Here is a 24,496-nt window from a genome sequence, read left to right on the forward strand (position 1 = left end):
TACCTAATACTCAGGATTACCTTATGTAAAATAGGAATACCTTACGGGTATACCTTATTGTAATACCTTATGTAAATAAGGAATTTACCTTATGTAAAAGGTATACCTTTTGTAAAGGAATACCTTTGTAGAGGAATACCTTATGTAAAAGACAGTGTCTGCCACAAAGTAGATACTCAATAAATATTAATTTTGTTATACTCCTACTAATGTCTAAGTCTGTTTTGGACTTTGCCTAGAATTTCATGAATTGTTAGCTGTTTTTAGAATAAAAATGAATTTAAGAATGATATTATTCACAATAGAGGTAATAACATCACCAACATTTAAAGCAACTTTATTCTTGGCTAATCTTTAATGTGGATAACTGAGGGTTGATCTGGTTATCCTTGTTATGTTGGTGTTTTTTCATGACAATGCCCTCCATCTGACATTTGAATCAATTTTAATATATTGCATAAAATGTCTACTGAGCCTTGTAAACAGTTTCTTAAATCCAAGAATAGATCAGGAACTATATTGCACTCTCTTTAAGGCACTCATTTTTGCATTTTTATTGCAGATGTCTGGAAGGTTATGCAATGGATACAGATACAGATACATTCACCTGTCAGAAGGATGGTCGTTGGTTCCCTGAAAGAATCTCCTGCAGTCCTAAAAAATGTCCTCTGCCAGCAAACGTAACACATGTACTTGTTCATGGGGACGATTTCAGTGTGAATAAGCAAGTTTCTGTGTCATGTGCAGAAGGGTATACCTATAAGGGAGTTAACATATCAACGTGTCAGGTAAGACTGTTTTAATAAGAACGTGTAACTCCACATGTACGTGTATTGCCATGCATGCAGTATCTTCCTGTCCTGAAAAGAAACGAAAATGCCTCAAGTTTTCACTCACGTCAAAGGACTTGAGACGTTTCTTGGTAGGAATATAATAAAGTGTGTCTTCCTTCCCAATATTCCCACTTTTAAACTAAGAAAGTGCCAGAGTTAGATAAAATGTTAAAATATATAACAAGGTATTCATGACAAATTAACCATAGATCCTTTGCACAAAAGAGTGTCTATTGTGTAGAAATCAGCCATGGGCCAATGTGTTTCCAGCTTTAGCGAAAAGTTTTAATTTTTTGGTCTGAAAGACAGAATAGACCCTTCCTAAGTGTTTAAATGCATAAATTGTTTAAAACTACATTCAGTGCTTAGAAATATTTTATTGTTATATAGCAAAATGATTCTATAGTTCATAGAACAAATAAATAGATGAGGAAATCAATTTGAATTTTGCAAAACAAATAGCGAAGGAGTACCAGTCTCTCCATAAATTAAGACATATTACAGAATTACAACATTTCTATCAGTGTGGTATTGATGTAAAGTCAGATAGACGGAAAAATGAACAGAACAGAAGAAATGAGTCAGAAATAGATCCTGATAAATGAAATTATCACAAGTCTCTGGAGAAAGGAATCATTAATAAAGTATTCTGATACAATTAAGTACTCATTGTGGAAAAATTAAAATAACCAACATAAGCTCTTAATATACCAAAAGAAAACAATACGACATAACTTTAAAAGGCTACTAGCAATATCCGGAAAGATTTATGCAAAAAATATGTTTATTGAAGAATTATTTACAGTACTAAAAAATTAAATACAACTTATATACATCAAGGGAATGGTTAATTATCATGCAGGCATATGCACAAAATTATTCTGCTCATATGTAGAATAAAGAATCTAGCCTCAAATGCTGTTTTAAACTGTTATCCAGATCATATAGTATTTCCTCAAAGAAAACAGAAAAACAATAGCAATAGAATAATCTTCAAGAGAAACATCTGTGTGCCTTGCTTTACCCAACTAGAAGCCTGAAAAATGCTAAACTCTAACTATGGTGGTAAAAAAGGAGATACATATATTTGAATTTGACTATATGACCCTTTCAAAAATATTTGATAGAATATTTTCAAGTGTTCATGTTGGAATGGAGAAAAGGAAGCCATCTTCTTAAACTTTGAGTAATATACCTAAAAGTTGCTGTTTCTTGTACACTTTAAATTAAAATGAGAAATCATGTGAAGTATAAAGGCACATTGGAGTATAAAGTCATGGAATATTGTACCAACCTTCCAGTCTTCATGCAATATAATAAAAACATACCATTTGGTGTTCTTGATTTTTTTAATGGATTCTGTTAGGAAGAAAATGCTTGTTTTATATGCTTGAGAAATGTCTAAAATTGTTTAGTGATGACTACTAAGACCATCTAATAATTAAAGTGTTTTTTAAGGTCACAGATCGTAAGTAACAAAAGTACGATCAAACTCTATGTCCTTTTGACTATCCTTTTGGGGATTATTCTGCCATATAACCAATTCTTGCAAATTTCTTCATTCATGTGTATTTACTCCTAAATGTAATTTTTTTTTTTTTTAACCTAGCTTGATGGTACTTGGGAGCCTCCATTTTCTGATGAATCTTGCAGTCCAGTTTCTTGTGGGAAACCAGAAATTCCAGAACATGGATTTGTGGTTGGCAGTAAATACAGCTTTGAAAGCACAATTATTTATCAATGTGAACCTGGCTATGAATTAGAGGTAAGCAAACAAACTATTTAGCTAGAATTAATTTGTTTTTCCAATATACTTAAGAATATTTTTAGTAGCCGCACAAATTTGTTTCACTGACTTTGGTCCTAAGAGATTCTATGATGCTTTGTTGCCTTATAATCTAACATTTTCCAAGAAGTATTTAAGGTGACTTACAATTTTAAAAAGCAGAATAAGTCTCAAAATAAAAACAAAACAAAACAAAAGCCACGAAAGGGAAGATTAAGTTTTCAAAACCACAAAACAGATAGTGTTACTTCAACTGACCATTTAAACTGTGTTTTCGGCTTTCGCATAATCATACTCTGCAACAGGGAAGTCTACCTGTGACCACGGGGAGGTGACCATGGGGAGGTAACCACAAGGACTTAGGTTTGCAAAGCCAGAATTTTCTCAAGCAATAGGCTGATATATCTTGACATTGAGATGCCAAGTTACCATATGGCAGATCTGGCCTGAAAAATCCTCAGAGCAGTTCTAACCAAATACTAACTTCATTCTTGAGACCACTCTTTGTTTGTAACATTAAAGCCCATCAGCAGCACCTAGGTCTCCCTATTTACATTAGTGGGAAGGCTAAAATCAATTCTGCTGAAAGCATTATTGTATTCCCAAGCTTGAAATTTGTTTTTGGAGGGTTTTATTGTTGTTTTGTTTTTTGGTTTTTTTCTCTCTTTTTTTTTTTTGGCAGCTAGCCAGTATGGGGATCTGAATCCTTGACCTTGGTGTTCTCAGCACAGTATTCTAACCAAGTGAGCTAACCAGCCCAAACTTGAAATTTAACAGGCCTGTTTTATGTTACATAATATTGTCATCTGCGTTTTCAGGAAACTCTTCTTTCCTATTTTTATTGTTCTAGTGGTATTTAAACGTAGGTTTTAGAGAAGTATTTATTGCCAGTTATCTGTTAAATTTGTGTGTCATGGACCATGCATTCAAAGAATTTCATAAGGTCGATTTATGAAAGATGGAACTAGGCTTATATGGTTCTTGTTGTATTTCTTCAAAAGGTTAAAGAAAAAAAAAAGGAAGGATAATGTAATGGTTGATTGCAATTGGAGAGTTTTCCTGTTTTTGAAACTTAGTTGTTCATGTGAGAGTGCTAGTCTTGCTATTTATTCAGAAGAAAAGTGGTATGGGATTATGAACAAATACACAGCACACAGATGGGTCATTAAATTTGAAGAGGTAGATCATTTACTTTAAAATTTTTAGAAACACCCCAGTGTTGACTACAAAATTGAAATATTTACAATAGCAATTGTTCTCACTACAAGCTACATGTTAGAATTACCTGAGAAACTTTTTAAAAATATCAATGTCCAGTTACTTAGGGAAATAACCGATGCCTGATCTGGGGCAAGAAATGTAAACTTGCCTGGAAATTCTTGTCACATAAGATAGCAGGGAACCTGCCAAAGACTGCATGGTACTGCCTATCAAAGGACTCAGGAACCAACTGGACAAGACACCCACAGGCCAAGGTGAGATGATTTTAGCATAAACACAGATAATTTCAGTGGACTGAAACATCAAATATGTCATGAGCGATACTAGACTCATAATGATACTAAAAAAAAATTAGTTGATAACTATTAGAGGATGCTCATGTATAGACTCATTATTTTGAAAACTGATACCTAAAGGGTAGGAATTGTCTTCTCAATGTTAACTGAATAATTAGATAACCAAATAGTAGATGAGGGGAAGCATTCCTGTTAATAAATGATAGAATTTAAATAGCAAAATTTGCAACTCCCATGATTTGATGGATTTAGATTATGATTATCCATGGCTGCTAATGTCACAAAAAATAGAGACAACCAGATATTATGTGCCTCTGGATGAAAAAACACAACCACATCTATGAAAACAACTTGCCTCTCCACCCCCGCAAAAATTGAATTTGAATCTTATCAAGCCTCTAATCCAACAAACAGTATCAGAGATACCACAGTGAGGCAGCCAGCAAAATCCTGTCTGTGGGAACATCTACAGGACCAATGGTCCAGTTTTCCAGTGTCTGAGACAAACAAATTGGCAGAGTTGAGGAGAGTAAATGGAGAAGGAACCCATAGATTTAGAGAGATATAAGAGACATTGTATTAGTCAGGATTCTCCAGAGAAACAGAATCAATGAGAAAGAGAGAGTGAGAAAGTGTTATTATGAGGAATTGGCTCATGCAATTATGGAGGTTAAGTCCCACAATCTGCTACCTGCAAGTTAGCAAGAGCCAGGAAAGCTGGTGTGTAGTTCACTCCAAGTCCCAGTGCCTAGAACCAGTTGAACTGATGATGTACATCCCAGTCTGAGGACAGGAGACGAGATGAGATGTCCCTACTCAAGCAGTGAGACAAGAAAAAATGGGCAATTTCTTCCTTCTTCCACATTTTGTTCTTTTCAGTCCCTCAATGGATTTGTGATGCCCACTCACATTGGGGAAGGCAATCTACTTTACTGAGTCCACCAATTCATGCTAATTTTATTCAGAAACACATTCACAGACATAGCGTTTCATCTGGGCACTCTGTGACCCACTCAAGTTGACACATAAAGTTAACCATCATAGACACATAAACCAATCTCAGTGTGTGGATCTCATTTTGGTCCTGATTTGGAGGAACTGTTTAAAAAAAACTATAACATTTATGCAAAAATTGGAAATTTGAACATTGCCTGGACATTTTATTAATATTAAGGAATTGTTACTTTTTAAGGTGTGATAATATTGTGATTATAATTTTTTACAAGCCCTTACCTTTTAGAGGTTCATACTGAAATAATTACTGTTAAATGGTTTGATGTCTGGCATTTGCTTCAAAATAATGTGGGTTTGTGGGAAGGAGGTGGGGATTAGATGAATCAAGGTTGGCCTTGAGTTAATTGAATAAGCTGTGTGATGTTTACCTGGGAATTTCTTATACTGTTCTACTATTGTATTTTTCATGTTTGAATTTTTCCATAAGACAGCTTTTTTAAAAAAATGCAAATGCCTGTTCTCACCTCAGATTAATTAATTCGGTATCTCTGTGGGCTGGGTATGAGGCAGCAGTATCTTTTTCAAAGTTCCCCAGGTGATTCTAACGTGCAGCCAGGACTGAGAATTGCTGCTCTATGACATGATTCAGTGTTTCTCCAAGTGTGGCTTATTACCACTTGCTTCAGAATCATCTGAGAAGTCATAAAAAGAAAAGGGGTGTATATTCCTAGGCCAAGACCTTCTGAACCAAAATAGGACCAGGGGATTTCCATTTTTTAATGTATTTAATGAATTTTTATTGATATTGTTTTTAATTGTCAAATCAATAAAATTGGATACATTTGTGGGGTACAGTATGATGTTTTGATATGTCACCTCACCTACCTATCATTTTTTATGGTGAGACATTTGAAATGTACTTTAGTTATTTTATTTATTTTTAAGATTATGTAATAGTTATGACTTGGTCTCATGCCTTTTTTTGTTTTTATTTTTATTTTTTAGATAATTTATTATACATGCATATGGGGTACAAGGTTGATTTTCAATAGTTGTGTACAATGTGTGGTGGTTAGATCAGGATAGTTAGCTTATTCATCATTACAATACGCAATCATTCTTTGTGTCCATTGACCAATTCCTCGTTAGCCCCCTCCCTTCCCCCTCCTCTCCCCTCTTCCACCGCTAGTTTTCTAAAAGTTAAACATATTACGGTGATTATTGTTCTTTTTTTCTTTCTCTCTGTCTCTCTCTATTGTTCATTTGTTTATTTATGGATTCAGTTCCTGGTTATGAGGGAGAACATGCAGTATTTCTTTCTGTACCTGGGTTGTTTCACTTAGAATAATTTTCTTCAGACTCATCCACTTAGTTATTTTGAAATATATAATACATTCTTATTTCTTTTTAACAAGCACCCCAGATGCCCAAGGGCTGGGGAAGTGGTTAAAAATAAGGACTTAGTCCTGGCAGATTTCTGTTAACATGCTCTGTGTTCTACTGGATGAATGATGTTTGAGAACTAACCTAACCTCTTAGAGCCTGTGTTTCAACATGTTCATAGTAGAAATACAATAACCACCTTTGCTAAGTTACCGTGATGGCTGGAGATAACAGACAGTGGCAATCATCACCTCTTAAGCTTTGTCTGGTTCAACGTTGGGAAGTTATTGTGATCACTTCTAGTGTTTGTGTTATTACCAAATCAAACAAAGCAATTAGGACAACTAATATAAATTATGTTGTAATTCTTCTACTACATAAATAAGTTGTCGTTTGTACGTGAGGTCCACAACTTTTTTGAGCCTAAATTTAAATCTCAAAAATTTCACTACACATGCAGACTTCCAGAAAAAAAATTACTAAAGCCAATTGAGGGATAAAATAAAAAAGTCAAAAATAGGATAATCATGTTATAAAATCACTGCTAATGAACAATAAGGTGGTGGTTATGATTCTAAAGCTTAATACAAGTATCTAAGCTAATTGTTGGAAAAGCAGATACCTTAGGTCAAAAAAACCTTAATGCTAACCTGGATCTAAAACTCCAGCTTAATTCATCAAAAAAAAGATAAGGGACAGAAAAAGAAAGAAAAGCATAACAAATTTTTCAACTTACTAAGGATGGCAACAACAGATGGTGTTTGATTTTTTAAGTCAATAGTTAATGACAATTTGAGTTTTTATTAAAATAAAAATTGACATAGTTAAAACAGAATATTTATCATTCAAATCTTTAGAGGAAAGAGAAAAAAGAAAAAATAGTACTGGGAAATGCTGAGCTATTGACTAAAATTGGCTACTTGACTACATACAGTCTACTCTGGAAGTACCCAAATAGTTAGTTAGTTGGTTAGGGAGCTAGTTTTAAAGACTTGTCATCTACTTCCTCAAAATTAATTTTTTAAAAAATTTGCAAATTAGAAAAGTATGTTTTCCTGTGTATACATAAATATATTAGGATAGAAAAAGTACAGCAAATATTAACAGTGTTTCTCTCTGCAATCCTGGAAAACTTTCTATTTTTCTTTCATATTTTCCAACCTTTCTATAATGGACACACTACTTTTTCAATAAGAAGAAAATAAAGAATACATGTTTATAAGAACCAACTTAATTTTATAGAATCAATTGTTTTCTTGGAAAGTCAGGACAGTACCCTCCCACCAAAGTCAATAGAATTTTTACAGGTAAAGATTCATCAGTAATTATACTGATGGTGCAAAGAAAATCCCTTTCAAGAGGAGTAAAAGAAAGACATTCAATGCAGATAAAAACTAAAGTAAAGCGATGGCTTCTTTTCAGACACCTTGCTGATTTGGAACACATCTTCAGGACAATAAGACATCCAAAGGGCTCGAAGCAATGAAAAAACATCTCAAAACGTCCATGTGCTGAAGTTCATATACTGTACTTGACTTAGAGTCAAGCCCCTTACGACATTAATAGGTTAATACTTAGTACCTAATCTGTTTTTTAAACATACACTGTTACATACCTTTACTTATTTTATTTATTATTCCATAGTAGATTAGGAAAGTAAAGCATGGAAAAGAATTACCACCAAGAACACTGATGATTACAGTAAGATATAAACAATAGAGAATGAGAAAGCAAAGACTAATAAAAATTATATCCTGGAATCAAAGAACAGTAATCTTAGCCTAATAACTGTAGGGGGCAAACAGCTTGTATAGTCCTCAGGGGCTATGGGATATTGAAAAATATATTCAGAATAATAATCATAAATTATTTTTCAAGCAAATTAAATCTTAGAAGACAGGGAAGGAAATTTTAGAAATACTTTATCTAGAATATTTAAAATTTTAAATGCTTGGGCCCTTAATATGGTAAGTTTATATCTAATAGATAAGTTACATTGTTGAAAAATTCAATCATTATACCATGTTCAAGGGTACAAAAACACCAATTCATATTCCTTGCTGGACCTCGCAGGTCTTGAAACATAAATATACTTCAAAATATTTTTTAAAGATATGTAGTAAATATACCTCTTTGACATTTCTAGCACATTCTTTGTCAGTCTCTTCTACAGATTATAATTGGTTGTCATTAGAAATAGAAGTTGAAGCAAAGTCTGTACCTTAATTACACTAGTCTGCCAGGGTATAAATTTTGAAGTAATTTGATGAAAACATTTTTGAAAGTCTAAATCTGCTCCTTAAACAATATTTATTTAATGAATTTATCTACCATTCCAAGGCTGTTCAAGTCCACAGCTAAGATTACTTTGCAGTCCCTTTATTATCTTTCTGTTACAGAGTTATGATCTTGTCAGTGACTTTTCTCCATTGATTCACAGGGGAACAGGGAACGTGTCTGCCGGGAGAACAGACAGTGGAGTGGAGGGATAGCTACGTGCAAAAGTAAGTCAAATGACACTTAGCAGTTCCAAAAATGAGGAACTGAGGACACAAAATAATAGTGTGGTTACATTTTCTTTATACATCGGTTTTGTGATTTTTAAAAGAAAAAGTTTTTTAAACCAACTCCATAAACTGTTTGAGAACATTTAATTAGCTTTTGCACAAGGGCACAAAATCAATGAAAGGGTCAAAAACTGTAATAGATGTTAATAATTAAATTAGGATAGAGCACAAGATTACTGACTCTGGAATAGCAAACGTTTTGTTTAGACACTAGCTAATTATTGAGTTTATTTGCATTTTTGTTGGGTTCTTTTCTTAAATAATTATAAATTGGAAGACTTAGAGCTATTGCTTTTTGGTGGCCATACTGACCACTACCGACATCTTTTTTAAGTGTTGTTGGTCCATGTATCAAATAAATGAATATTCACATTTTGTGTGGGATTTTACATTAACTCATTCTATGAGAACAGCCAAGTTTATTTGGCAACATGTGGGTTAATTCACATGACTTTACTCCCACTATATGCCTCATATGCTTCTTCTGCCAAAAGACAATATATTTAGATACAATGGTTTCAAACCAATCAAAGTGGCTAGCTTTTTTTTTTTACTTTTTTCCCTTAACAATAGTAGAGTAATCAAATTTTCAAACTGGAAGGAGCCTCTTAGATGATCTAGTCCAGCCCCTTTGACAAATGAGTAAGTGGGGGCTAGGAGAGGTGAAGTGACCTGCCCAATATCTCAGGTCAAGTTAGTGGCTGAGCTGGCACTAGGACTCCAGGATCTTGTATCCTTGTTCACTGTCATTTCAACCATATCTTCTGTGGTAGATGAACGAGATGATTTTGTGTGTGTAGGAATCTTAAGTCTTTTAAGGAATAATACATGGTTGCAACTCAGTTGAGAATAATAACTGTTTTAGTTCTCAAAAACTTGTATAAATACTACACAGAAATGCATCATTTATTTAAGACTTTGAACATTACTGTTATACATTTTTATCTCAACTACTCATAATCAAAAAGTGTATGTATGTATGTATGTATGTGGGGGGCGAGTGGGGAATGACAAGGAAACATATATGTCTGGCATTGGAAACCTTCTTGGTGTTGTCAAGGGGATTGTTTCTGTTTCCAGCAGGTTCAGTTCAAATTACAGTCTTTGGTTTGTACAGTTTTCATCTCAGAAGTGCAAGACAGTAATAGAAAACTCTACGTATTCTATCATTCCTTGTGGTTTCCTTTTCTTTTTCTTTCTAAATTATCAAATAAGTCATACAAGTTCATTGCAGAAAATTAGATAACACAAATAAACAAAAATGAAATAATAATTTTAATTCCACCACTCAGATAAAAAATATTGATATTTTGATATATTTTATTGTACATTTTTTTCCTAGGCATAAAAAATACAATTATTTGGGGGAGGAAGAGTGCTTATACTGAACAGCCTTGCCGGAGACTAGTCGAGTTGTGGGTACCCGAAAAGGGAGAGGGAGGGTCAGTGAAAATAACAAAAACAGACAGAGACCTCAATGCATCAATATGCACATTCTTTCTCTGCGGGCTGTCAGCGTGTTGCAGCTGGAGCCCAGTAGAGCATGAGACAATGCCTTTTATTTAGATTTTTCTCTGCAGGGGGGTTTTGGGTACTATTTTTATTGTATCAGCAAGTCAATAATCCAAAAAGCAGGGAGGAAACTTTTTTAGAGGTCAGCACATCTTAGGTGATCAACTCGTGCTTCTTTTTCCTGGAATCAGGTTATCAGATTCAAACCATCCCTTCATTGTCTTGAAGTTATCTTGTGACCTTTTTCTGTTAGCAAGCTGTGGTTAATATCCACCCTGTTAACAGGGTGGGAGCCAAATGTAAAAAGACAGTGGATATTTGAGCAGCATTATCATGCACATTTTAAGGTTATGCATTGGCTGTGGCCCTGTAATCTTGATCTAAATGTCAAAGTGTCATTGTGCACAGCACCATCCCTCACAAAACCAGTTACATTTACCTCTTAGGTCTAATTTTGTAGGTTTAATAATTTTACAGCATATATTTTTATCCCAGTATCTAATTCTTAATGATTTATTTAAAACTGGACACCACCAAGTAAAGGGAATTCTACGGTTTCATTCCCATATAATTAATTTATCCCAATCATATAATTTCCCATTAATACCAACCATCGCTTGCCATTAATATAATCTCCAGTAAATGATGTTTGCCAACTTATATTAGGCTGCAGCTCATATTTAGTCATGAGCGGTGCTTTTGGAACATATATTGGTGTGGTCAATTTATCATAATGGGATAATTTTAAATTGTCCAATTTACTCGTATCCTCTGTGGGAATGTTTAGTTCAATGACCGCATAATTATTTGTGTTATTTTTATAATCTTTTGGGAATACAGAGAACTGCCACGCTAACCAAAATATCGAAAGAGAGAGTAAAAGCAGTACCACGAAGCCGAGGCAGGCAGCCCTTCTGGTTGCAGAAAGTGCTCGTAGCTGTGGCCTTGCTGACAGCTTTTCCTCCAGCGGCATTCCAACTCGGAGAGGGCAGCCCATGCTGATTCCTTTAGGATCCTGCCATGGCATGGACCGCGCCACAGCCTGATTTGAAAGATCCCTATGTAATTTACTAAATTATTAAATATATTGATATCTATTATCTGTTAGATTTCAAGGAAACCCACTCGAGTCAGTAGGATTCTCTACACCAGTGCTTCTCAAAGTATGACCCACAGACTAGCAGCATCAATAGTACCTGGGATCTTCTTCAAAATTAAGAATCTCTGGCCCCTCAGTCTGGTCTTAGTGAATCAAAATTTGCATTTTAACGAGATCCCTAGATGATTCCCATGCACTTTACAGTTTGAGGAGCACTGCCTCAGACCAAAGTTTTTAGCCTTCAGCACATTGGAATGTCCTAGGCAGCTTTGAAAATTTCCAATGCCCAGTCTACGCCTATATCAGTTAAATCAGAATCTCTTGGGGTGGGACACAGCATCAATACCTTTTAAAACTCCCCATGTGATTCCAAAATACAGCCAAGGTTAAGATCCATGGTCCCAGGGCATGTAAGACTCACCAAGCTGAAAGAAGCCCAAAGAAATCAGTTAGCATCTAACCCAGAAACTCTCAACTCTGAGTTAGCATTAGAATCAATTGGGGAATTTTTAATAACATACCAAAAGCTAGGCCACCACACAGAGAATCTGATTCATGTGGTCTGGGGTAAGGTCTTAGGCGTAAAAGCTTCCCAGGAACTCCAATGTACAGCCAAAATTGAGAACCACTGGTCTAGAATCACCTCTTCTGCCTTCACAAAGACTGTAAAATTAAGACTCAAGCCCACTTTTTTAAATTCTAGAAATAGTCCTACTTCCCCCATAGCACATTACTATTAATAACATTTCTCTCTGAGGCAAAATCATTCCTCATAACTTCACTGTAATCCCATCAGTTTATGAAGCCTGCATATGCCTAGAAAATCATATATGATGTCCCTCATTCTAAATTTCCCTTAATTCATGGTTACCTGTTCTTTATACTGTCTTATTATATTCTATTTCCATTAAGTTTGTCTTTTCTCTCTCTTTACAAGCATTATGACCTTGACCAAATTATTTACTTCTCTGAGCCTCACTTTTCTTTAACTGTTAAATGAGATGATATCAGAGTTATTGTAAGGTTGCCAGATTTAGGAGAAAAAAAACATATAGGACACCCAGTTACATTTAAATTTCAGCTAAAAAGTAATTTTAATATAAATATCCCATGCAATATTTGAGGCATACTTATACTCAGAATGTATTTCTTATTTTATTTGATATTCAAATTTAACTGGGCATCCTGTATTTTATCTGGATGTACAACTCAAGTGTTGTAAGAAATAAATTTGGTATTGTATGGAAATTTCCTGGCCATGGTAACAAATTAACAAATAAGATTTCTTTATTTAACCCACCTGCTCGTTCATACCACCACTACCTCCAGCATTATTAATAATATACGTAAAGACAACTAGAGCCAGTAAGACAAAATAGCAATCTTTAATTGCCTGCATGTATTAATTCAGTACTTAAGTGTGCTATGTTTTCCTCCCTCAATGACTGTCATTGTGCCTCATGCATGAGGATATTACTTTAAGTACCTTTAGCAACTGTAGCAAAGGAGGGAAAGAGGATTTGGAGACGCATTTAATATAAGGCCTTTATCTTCTTTTTAGAGACCAGATGTGAAGCTCCACTTGGATTTCTGAATGGGAAGGCTGATGTCCAAAACTCTACAGCTGGCCCCAGCGTGGTCTATTCCTGCAACAGAGGCTACAGCCTTGAAGGGGCGCCTGAGGCACACTGCACTGAAGATGGAACTTGGAACCACCCAGTTCCTCTCTGCAAACGTGTGTGTTGACTTTAGGAGAGATTTTAATCAGATTCAGTTTCATAATCAGCTTCCCACATATCTAAAACATAGATGAAACTCCACAGATAAGTGAGATTGGCCCAGAGAAAGCAATCCATGAACTTCTAAACCAAATTTTAAAAATCTACTTGTGTTATATAAAATATCTTGTCTGAGAATGAGCTTTTATCAGGTTCTTTGGATGATTGATTATAAGTCTAAGGCACTAAGAGAAAAAAGCAACTTAATTAAGAATTTTTGACATAAATGTACAATGAATTCTATCAGGGATAGGAAAGAGGTGAAGAAAGAAAATATGTTTAAAGTGTAATGTTAATATAATAAAATATATACAAATAGAGTAAATAAAGATAATTCGTTATAACCATTTGAATGAAAACAGTATTCACAAGGAAGGGATAAGCTGAGAGAGCTCCGGTTACTGTTTAAAGTATCATAATGTGGTAACAGCCTTTGAGATTCAACAGAAGCCTACCTCGGTCACCAAGACTTCTTTTGTGCCCATTTAAAAATCAGAACTGAAATTGCTTGAAATATGTGTTGATAAGTGTGTCACACACTTGTACTAAGCAAGCCTAGTGCCATCACTATATCCTGCTTCCTTCAGACCTATCAAATGAATTCGTCTTTATCAATAAGATGGATTTAAGATCTAATATCCTACTTCTAGTAGTGTGGGTCTAATGTCATATTCAAGTCACCCACAAACCTCTGATGATTCTCTGGTTTCATCCTTCTGGAGGATGTTCAGTTAAAAAAACTTAAAGTGACAGTGAGAATCGTTTACTTTGTATTCTTAACTTTCTTCAAATATTAAGGGAATATTTGACATGCCCCTTGATATCTAGTATACCTTTTGTTTCCCCAGTGCTGATCAAAAAACAACCTAAAATAACATTGTGGGCCATATTTTCAGACAACTATTTATTTATTTATTTATTTATTTATTTATTTATTTATTTATTTATTTATTTATTTATTTTGATGATGCTATGAGTCGTCGCTGTTTTATTTTTTTATCTTAATTTATCAATATACAATGTAGTTGATTTTTGTGTCCCTTTACCAATTCCTCTTTCGCCCCCTCTCTCTTCCCTCTTCTCCCCATCAACATTATACCTGTTCACTTGTCTTAACAAGTTCAAGGAATTGTGGTGATTGCTGTGTTAAGACAACTATTTAATTTGCCATCTTAGACTTTTAGGACCTTGCATTAGTGATTGACTAACTTGATGTTTTCAGATCTTATCTGATTTTATCTTTACAAATAATTGCATGTGGATTCAAAACAAGCCTGTGTTTAATGTTTGAAGTTCTATACTTGTAAGCCTCGTATTATCATTACTAAGACTCCTATAAGACTCCTACTCTGCCTTCAAAGAAATAAATTAGGAAAAGAGGAAAGATATTAGTAAGCATTTTCTTTTTTTTTAAACAGCAAATCCATGCCCTGTTCCTTTTGTGATCCCTGAGAATGCTCTGCTTTCTGAAAAGGAGTTTTATGTGGATCAGAATGTGTCTATCAAATGTCGGGAAGGCTTCCTGCTCCAGGGCCAGGGCATCATTACCTGCAACCCTGATGAGACGTGGACACAGACAAATGCCAAATGTGAAAGTAAGTCAACAGGTGGAATCCAGCTAATTCCATTAGTGCAGAGTGTTTTCCCATCCTTCTGAGGTTATTTTCTTTTCTTTTTTTTTTTTTTTTTTTGGTGTGTGTGTGACCGGTAAGGGGATCGTAACCCTTGGCTTGGTGTCAACCGCACCGCGCTCAGCCAGTGAGCGCACCAGCCATCCCTATATAGGATCCGAACCCGCGGCCTTGGCGCTCCCAGCGCTGCACTCTCCAAGTGAGCCATGGGGTCGGCCCCTGAGGTTATTTTCAATCAAGTCACTTAATTGTAGATATTTAGATGTCTGCACTATGGTAGTTACCATCTTCTGCATTAATGTTTAAAATTCAAAAGAACATCTTTGAATTACAAATATTAAAAAAAAAAACTTGGCAGAACTAAGCTAAAATCTACCTGATCAGGATTCACTGAACAGATTTTCAAATGTGTTCTTCTAAGAATGAACTAGATATTAAATTTAAATACATATTTTTCTTCACACTGTCAGAGTCTCCAAACTATCCTTGAATAGGCTATACAGATGCTTTGCAATACAAAAATTATTCCACAATGGTACGCAAACTTGAGCCTGCATCAGAGAGCTTGTTAAAACACAGATTACTGGAGCTTACTCCCAGGGTTTCTGATTCAGTAGGTCTGGAGTGAGGCCTGAGAATGTGCATTTCTAAAAAATCCCAGGTGTTGATGAAGATACTGCTGGTCCGGCAACCACAATTTGAGAACTTGGGCTAGCACCATGTTGATAAATCCATGCAATCTGGTGGCATCTCTTGCTGCCTTGTGCTAACTACTGACATCTCTTAACACACAGTTCCTACCTCCACTTAAAACATCTCCCCTGCCTGACATCCAGACTTCCTTGTTGTCCAAGCCACTCCCTCTACAGCAATCAGTTAAATATTCATTGAGCTTAACCAGATGCAAGGCGCTAGGCTACATAGTATAGAAATGTATTATGCACACAATGGTGGGCGTCTTCAGAACACTTGCACCCCTATTGATGAGATAAGAAATATTTGCATGAAGGCCAGGAGGATTCTGGAATCAGAGAAGACCTGGGCTTGAATTCTGTCCTCAAAATTTTTAACTCTTAACTTATGCTAGTGCCTTAACTTCTGAGTCTTAGCATTCTCATTTGCTCATAGTGCCAATAAAACCTACCTATCTTATGAGTTTGTTTTGGAGAATAAATGAATTGGTGCACATTAGCAATATCTCCTGATAGGAAGAGATAGACAATATTCCAAGCCCCTGAGTTTTCAACTAGCATCATACTGCAGCATTAGAATGTTGATTTTAAGTTAGTATGTACTCTACTTTTTAGCTGGGATTTGGGTCCCAAGTACTCATGGAATCTACCCCTAGTGAAATAGGAAGAAGTAACAATGTATGAGCTGGAAGTTTCTCTTTGGCCCTCTAGTCTCATGTCTGGAGGACAGCAGGCTGAGTGGCCTCATTCTGCCCACATATCCTCACCCTGGTCTTGCCTGCCCCAGACTTACAAGTCAGGCCACTGGAAGAAAGAACAAGAGACATGCACTTATTACAAATGTTTCTTCCATGCATGCTTAATCATTCCTCAGTATTCTTGAGAGGGTCAGGGGTTGCCTTGGGGAGAAGGAGACAGATTCCACCTTTGTTTGTTACCCTCAGTCCTCTTCTGCATTTTCTATTAACAGGAAGTCTTGAGCTTAGAACAAATTATCCTTCTCTCACCTAAGCAGTAACCTTCCTCATTCTTTTCACCTCGTCTTGATACTTATCCCTATAAATCAGTGATTAAAATTTAGTGTACATGAGAATCACCCAGGGAGAGTGTGTAAGATGCAGATTCATAAGCCAGCAACCCTGTAAATGTGCATTTTTGTTAAGAACCCCAGGTGATTCCCATATAGGTGGTCTGAAATCCATGCTTTGATAACCACTCCTATAAAGCAGCCATCAGCCTACCGTGATCTTTCCACATGCTGTTGCCCCATCCTGTAACCTCTTTCCATGGATTCACTGAAGCTTTATGGCCTAATCCAAATGTCACCTTCACTGCAATTCACACTTTGACAATCCTAGGCATAATTACTTACTCTCACCTCAGTGTTTCTACAATATGGTGTGATATCTATGCCTCTAACACAGCTCATTTTAGGTGGTATTACAGTATTTCTTTGTCTGTTTTCCTCTACTTGTCTTAGCATAGCGATAGCATTTTCTTGATTTATTTTATTTCCAGTTTCTGATGCTTGGTAGGCATCTTGTCTACCACAGAAGAAAAAGAAAATTTAGAAACATTATACAAATTGACCATCTCCTCTAACAAGTTTTTAATAGTATTATGACAACAAAGAGACCCTTTTAGAAGCAAGTTCATGAAGACTCTTCATCCAAACATTAGACTTATACAAACTGGATACCAATGAGAGTCTTGACTCCAATCCAGTCCTTGCCTTGTGATCCACCCCAGAATAATTCTGGTTCTCTTAACGTTTCTTGTAAAATTCTCAAAGCAAAATTAGTTATAAAAATTTTTACTTAAATATACAGCACATGTCCCTTTTGAAAGAGAGGACTGCCATTCAATCTAACACAGATCCCAAAAGCAGAAAGTCACTGCTTTACAGCATTGAAAAGAGACAAACTGATGGAAAACCTTGAGTTTAATAAACTTCATCAAGGTGTATAAATTGAGTATCTATAGGCAAGAGACAACATTTACTTATTTCCTCATTTTCCAAATATGTGTCAAGAGCCCATTACATGCCAGGCACTGTTTCAGGCACTAATAATACAGCCCCGATGGAATATGCAGTACTGCAATTAGGAATCTTTACTCTGAAACGATAGACTAGAATCATCTTGCTTTTCTTCTTTTAATTTGATAAACATCCTGCTTTGAAGTTCTCTTGAACTTCAGAATGGGTGACTATCTATTTGGCAAGGAACAAGAGTTCATTCTTTGTGTGTGTGAAAGAGAGAAATTAATGTGTATTGTTGCTTTAACCTAAGTTTGTATTATATGAGGGTACTTCACAAAGTTCAGGGAAAAATGGAATTAAAAGATAATACAAATCTCTCCATGGACTCTTTGAAGTACCTTCATATAATGGTCAATCGCTAATTCATATATACAAACCCCAAATTAACTGACAGTTGATTTGTTGGTCATGATTATTAAAAAAAGATCATCACAGTATGCAAAGTGAATACCATACCATTATTATACATGAAATAAAAAGAAAAACAAGTATTCTCAGTTTAAAGGAGTCACCAGCCTGAATATTAACAAACCTTTAAAACATAGTACTTGAGAAACAGTCTTCTAATTTAGGTGATACTGCTTATAGAGGAAGAACTTTGATTCTTGATATAGGCATGAGTTCTAAATCAGGTTATATGAATTTCTACCTGAGTGACCTTAATTTTCTTGATTTATTGGACTTCAGTTTCCCAAGGGTTCATTTTTGGTCTCCTACAGACTTCTTTCCTTGAGTTTCAAACAGCTCAGCTTGAACATTTGAATCAGAAGACTAAAAACCTTTGATCTCATACATCTAATTTTTCTAAACAGCAGCAGATTATTCTTTTAGTTTGTAGTATTCTAAATATTATGTAGGTGAGAATGTTTTCTTTATGTGTTTTATCTTTGCTCTTTAAATTAATTCAGTCAGAGATGAGCCTGTGTTCTCAGTCTGGGTTAGTAGCACAGACTTAATTGTTTTGTTTTCCTATAGAAATCTCATGTGGTCCACCAGCTCATGTAGAAAATGCAATTGTGCGAGGCATACATTATCAATATGGGGACATGATCACCTACTCATGTTACAGTGGATACATGCTGGAGGGTTCCCTAAGGAGTGTTTGCCTAGAAAATGGAACCTGGACATCACCTCCTATTTGCAGAGGTAAGGAAATATTTGGGGGGTTATTTCTTAGTGATGCTGCAGGGAAATCTGTATGACAGTCTGTTATGGCCAACAATTAGTATGAATGCTGTTTTATTTTTTTCTTGGCTTTAAATTTTCTCCTAACAGCCATGTCATTTTCTTTATCTTTATGGTTTGAGTTTTGAAAGCTTGCACATAGAACTCTTAGGTTCTGTGCTTGAACTTCTGCAAAATGGAAAGAGGTAACGAGGCATTCTAGTATGTCCTTCTAAAGCTTACACTTTTCTAATAAACTCTGTTTTTGACAAATCCCCCAAATTATTTCATTTATTCTACAAATATTTACTGAAAATTAGGAACTGTGCTAGTGAACAAAATAGTCATAACCAAGGAACTAAAGAAATAATCAAGTTGTTGGATGTGTTGTCTACATAGAGAAAGGTCAGATTTGGATTTGGGGTGAAAAAGCCAAAGTCTTTAATGATTTATGGGGGCAGGAAAAATTGAAGAAGTGAACAGATGAATGGTATGAGCCTCAAAGGTGGCAGGGGTTATAGGAGGAGGAAGGGGATTAATTATCTGGCAGCAGCAATGAGATCACCAGCACATGGCATGTAAGAGAATGTACAACCTTCCTTTGAGAGGGCTACCGAGGAGGGGCATCTTCAAGGAATATCCCAGGGTTCATTTAAAGTCAAAAGTGTGTTTGCTTGCTTGTTTCCTCGCTTGTTTGTTTTAAAATACTGAGCGGCAGTGGAAGCACCAAAGAGCTGCTGGCCATCAAAGGTCTCCTTTGGAAAGACATTCTCAAATTTTCTGGAAGGGGCATTTCTGTTGGTCCAGATCCAAAGAGACTATCTTTTATATAAACCCCCTTGTCCCATTCTACTGAATCCCCCAAATCACTAAAACCTCGCTAGCCACATTTTCAGAACTGCCCTGGCTTCTTTATGTCTCACCTGAGCCTCTAATGTTCATCCCCAAGCCTGAAACCATAGAATGGGTTTATTCTGTAGGGAGGTCAGGGAAAGCAGAAGTGCGAGCACCTCCATTGGATTGGAGAGTTGGTGAGATATCAGGAAGGTAAGCTCGAGCAGTTTCAGGGGGCGTTGAGTGCAGAAGCTGGATTATTGTGGTGTGAAGAGGAGGTGAAGAAAGGATGGAAGCAGATGCAAACCACTCTGTAAAACATGATGGGCTGGGAAAGAGGGCAGGGCATTAACTGGGTGTCAGTCATAGGCCGAGTGATGAGCTAGTCGATTGACACTAAGTTATTTGGGGTTAGTTGGAGAGGAACGTGATGTGAGGGGTTTTGTTTTTAATTTTTTTTAAGATAGAAGATACTGAGGAGACACGGGCATCACCAGGCATGTCTTAGAGGGGTTAAAATCTCCCCAGTCTTCTCTGTGAGCTCCTTGCCCCTAAAGCCACCTCAAGTAAGCAGTCTAAGTAAAACCTGTGTGCATACCCTTTAAACTGCACCTTTGAAACACACCCTCGGGCTGCCTCCTCCCTAACCCCAACCCCAATGCTGTTCCTAAAGTCCTACTGTATCCAAAGTCTTTTGGTGCCCTCTCTGCTGGATAAAGAGACAATAGAAGGGACAGGTTGAATATACAGAATAAGGAAGGCTGAGTAAAGAAGTCCTTGAGTCACTGAAAAGAAATGGATCCAGGGCACAGCTGATTCCTCTTCTCCCTGGGCCAAAGCGAGATACAATATACCTTACTAGGAGAACCTGAAGAGGATGCTGTGGGGTGGCTCACTGGAGCTCCGCAGGCCCCACTGTGGGTGGGTAATGCTGAGGCTTGTTTGGAAATAGACCAGATGATCCCCCTGTGATTAGTACAGGCCGGAGAACCTTCATATGAAAACAACTTTGCCTGTGAACTCCATGGAGTCAGCTCTGTTCTAATTTAGGATTCACAGACCATCCTCAGAATCGCCCAAGTTCATAGGTACTGCCCCACCAGAAGGAGCCACATCCTCCCCTTCCGTGGCTTACTCTGAATCCCAAAGATTACCCACCACTCTAGAGGCTGTGGGAAGGTCATTGAACCTAAGACTCTGGGAGATGACTTGAGGGACATGGGAAAGGTCCCCAGGCCTCCAAAATTGATCTGAGAATCAGAGAAAAATTTTTTCAACAAAAATGCATTCCAAAAATGTAAGTACCTATACCAGACATTTTGATTATTCTGGGAACGACAGAAAGATAAGTAGGAAGACAGAAACACAGATCTATCTGCCATAGAGTGTGGTAGGTGATTTGGTGACACGAGCACACATATAATGGAGGCATATCAAGTTGCAGAGTACTTTGAAATGTGGAAGAGGAAAACCATGATTTGCTTGCTTGAGAATTGGGAGATGAGGCAGGGAATGTTTCACAGAGAAGGTGTTTGAACTGGGTCTTGAAGGAGAGGAGGTTTAGCAGGAAAGGGGATTAGAGCAAAGGCAAGAGACGGAGAACAGTATTCAGGCAGAGAAAACGGCAGCATGTGCATAGTCTGAAGTCACGAAGGGGCGTAGCACGTTGGAAAGCTGTAAGGAGTGCTAGAGCTGAGATTTCTTCTAGGAGTTACCAAAAATCAAAATTGCAATGACTGCAGCATTATTCATCACAGACAAGATGTAGAAACAACCTAAACGTCTGTCAACAGATGAATGGATAAAGAAAATGTGGTAGATAGATAGATAGATAGATTAGAATGTTATCCAGTGATAAAAAAGAAGGAAATCCTGCCATTTGTGGCAACATGGATAAACCTGGAGGACATTAAACAAAGTGAAATAAGCCAAACACAGAAAAACATATACTACGTGATCTCACTGGTATGTGACTATGTGAGGTAATGAATATGGTAATTAGCTTGATTGTGGTGATTTTTAACAGTTTATACATATATCAAAACATCAGGTTATAAACCTTAAATATATACAATTTTTATTTGTCCACTGTACCTCAATGAAGCTAAGGAAAAATCTGCAATGATTACAACCAATAAAATGCTTCACTTCTCCATATATTAAAATAACCTCTTGAGATTCACTTTTGTTTCTCTTCCTTAAAGCTTGAGTCAAGGAAATATTATGAAAAGTAAATGAGCAATCGTATTTTCTGACTACCACCCTCCCATAATTTCCTACATTTATGACCCATCCTGCTTCTTTTCCAGCTGTCTGTCGATTCCCATGTCAGAATGGAGGTATCTGCCAACGCCCAAACGCTTGTTCCTGTCCAGATGGCTGGATGGGGCGCCTCTGTGAAGAACGTGAGTCTGTCCTCAAATCTTACTTTGAATCCTGGTCATTTGTGGAAGCTGCTGACTTAGGAGAGTTTCTGGGAACTGGCTTTACTGTTAGGAATTCGTTTGCTTAAATTCCTGCAGCAGACCAAACAAAGTGCATAGAGCCAGTCTGAATATGTCATGTCAGTAGGTTGCAGAAGGTCTAGAATATGGATGACCCTGAAGATACAGTTATCAAGATCCATCTAAAGTCATCTTACAAGAGTCTTCTTGGGAAAGAGCTTGCAGTAGTCTCCCAGTCCACTTCTTCCCTTATCTCGGGCCCGCCGTGTGCTGTGCCAGTCACTGCTGCAGCTGGCATAAATGCATGGCATTGTATAACATTGTACTCTGCAGGTAATGTTTGTAGCCCACCATTTAATTAAGAAAATAAGGAAAGTTGGCACTCCTGTGTCTGTACAATGCTTGGTAAATTAATATAGAATTTTGATCCTTATAGACATATGTTTGAATTTGAACTTCCAGGGGAATGTAAATAAGTGGTTTTAAATGTTTTCTTTAGTGTCTGAACTGCACTTTGTTTCAATATCTTTAAAAATATATAACGATAAAATGACTTCATGTTTCAATGGGAGTGGTGTATGTGAACCATTAAGAGTTATTAATATGATGGTCATTGGTTTTTACCAGCTTTTTCTAAAGGCCAGGCATTTTATAAGAGACTCTAAAACTTTTTAATATGACTTTTTCAGCTCATCTATAAAGGAAAACATACGATGGAAATAAATTTATGCTGCTACTAACTCACCCAAGCAGTCTCACAGTGATTAAGAAAGAAGGGAAATCATATTTTTCCTTCCATTTCTCTCCAATCACTCCTTTTCACTTAGGGCTCCCAGACTTGACCTGCTATAATGCCAAGAGTCCAAAGACTTGGGAGCATTTACTCTGGGGTACCCCAACTACAGGCCTGGCTCAGCCGGCTTAACTGGCTCAGCTGGTTTAACTTGCTAAGCATACACTGCCCCTCCTGCATTAGACCAGGGCTTCCCAAGCTTTGATGTGCATACAGGTCATCTGGGAGGTGTTGTTAAAATGCAGATTCTGATTTGGTAGGTCAGGGTTGGGACCTGAGATTCTGCATTTTTAGCCAACTTCTAGGCAATGCCAATACTGTTAGTTAGAGAACCATGCTCTGAGTAGCAAAGCAGCAGGCAATCTCATGCCACCCTTTTTAAACAGACTACACCTCTTTAAAGAGTTCAGTGATGTCTGGTAGGAGGAATGATTGCCCTAAAGAGCATAGGGGAGGCATGATTCAGCCAACATCAGGTCTCAACTCCTAGGAAATAAAAGATGAGGTGTCCCATTTCTACTAAAACGTTGCAAACACTAGCCTACAGTATAACCCATAGGATTCCCATTCTCATAGTTAGCTCGAGACAGGAAAGCTTTGAGAAAGCCAAACCCTCATAGAGCATTTTACATCATTTTTAATGGAAATTTGAAACGATAATAAATGGAGATCATTCTGCTTATTTTGTAAAGAGTTAAAGCAAAGCACTTAGCAGACTGATTACAGTATGTCCTCAGTGAAAGTGTATTTGGCATTACAGTCATTACATCTGGCTGAGGACCCAGACTTATTCTCCTGATTATGTTTTCCCGGTAATACTCATTAATAAGCAGAACACATACGGGAAGATTGTCTAGTGGGTCATGCAAGGTTTCACACCTCCTGGAAAATGTGTTTTGAAAACTTGAACATATCTAAGCCTGTGTATTTTAATCAAATCCTTTTTAATCCCCCTTTCTAGCAATATGCATCCTTCCCTGTCTGAACGGTGGTCGCTGTGTGGCCCCTTATCAGTGTGACTGCCCACCTGGCTGGACGGGATCCCGCTGTCATACAGGTAGGCTCCCTTGCGTGGTTTGTTTTCTTGGTGGCTTGGTCCCATGAAGCCCCAGAGGACATTGATGAGTGTGACTCAGACTCAGAGGTGGTGGTGAAACAGAAGGGTAACCAAAGTTTCCCGAGAATTCCTCAGGATGGCCCCTTGAATGGTGATCTCAACACTGAACTGCATGGCTGCCTGAAGAACACCTTTCAGGGTCATGTGCCAAAGAAGAGCATCTAAGTCAACTCGGTTGTCTGCCTTACTTCATGTCATCTGCTCTGTCTTACACACTGTAGAATAGATATTATGCAGTTTCAGGAGAATACTTATTTTAATTTCTATGAAACTAAATTACTAAATTCCTGGTTACTATTTAGAAAGAACAAGGCTATCAATAAATACCATTTAAGTTAAAATGAAAAAACT

General features: G+C 36.8%; 1 protein-coding gene across 1 annotated transcript in view; it reads left to right on the forward strand.

Annotated features, from left to right (window-relative positions):
* SVEP1 (sushi, von Willebrand factor type A, EGF and pentraxin domain containing 1) overlaps positions 1–24,496 on the forward strand; it is a 193,643-nt gene that overhangs the window by 161,099 nt on the left and 8,048 nt on the right. The window contains exons 39-46 of the mRNA XM_063081889.1: positions 563–788; positions 2,443–2,598; positions 8,914–8,977; positions 13,213–13,386; positions 14,848–15,024; positions 18,769–18,939; positions 22,101–22,196; positions 23,990–24,085. Coding sequence (XP_062937959.1) covers positions 563–788; positions 2,443–2,598; positions 8,914–8,977; positions 13,213–13,386; positions 14,848–15,024; positions 18,769–18,939; positions 22,101–22,196; positions 23,990–24,085 — 1,160 coding nt within the window. The remainder of the gene's footprint in view (positions 1–562; positions 789–2,442; positions 2,599–8,913; positions 8,978–13,212; positions 13,387–14,847; positions 15,025–18,768; positions 18,940–22,100; positions 22,197–23,989; positions 24,086–24,496) is intronic.

This window comes from Cynocephalus volans, chromosome 17 (genome assembly GCF_027409185.1).
Source record: "Cynocephalus volans isolate mCynVol1 chromosome 17, mCynVol1.pri, whole genome shotgun sequence".
NCBI classification, from domain to species: Eukaryota; Metazoa; Chordata; class Mammalia; order Dermoptera; family Cynocephalidae; genus Cynocephalus; species Cynocephalus volans.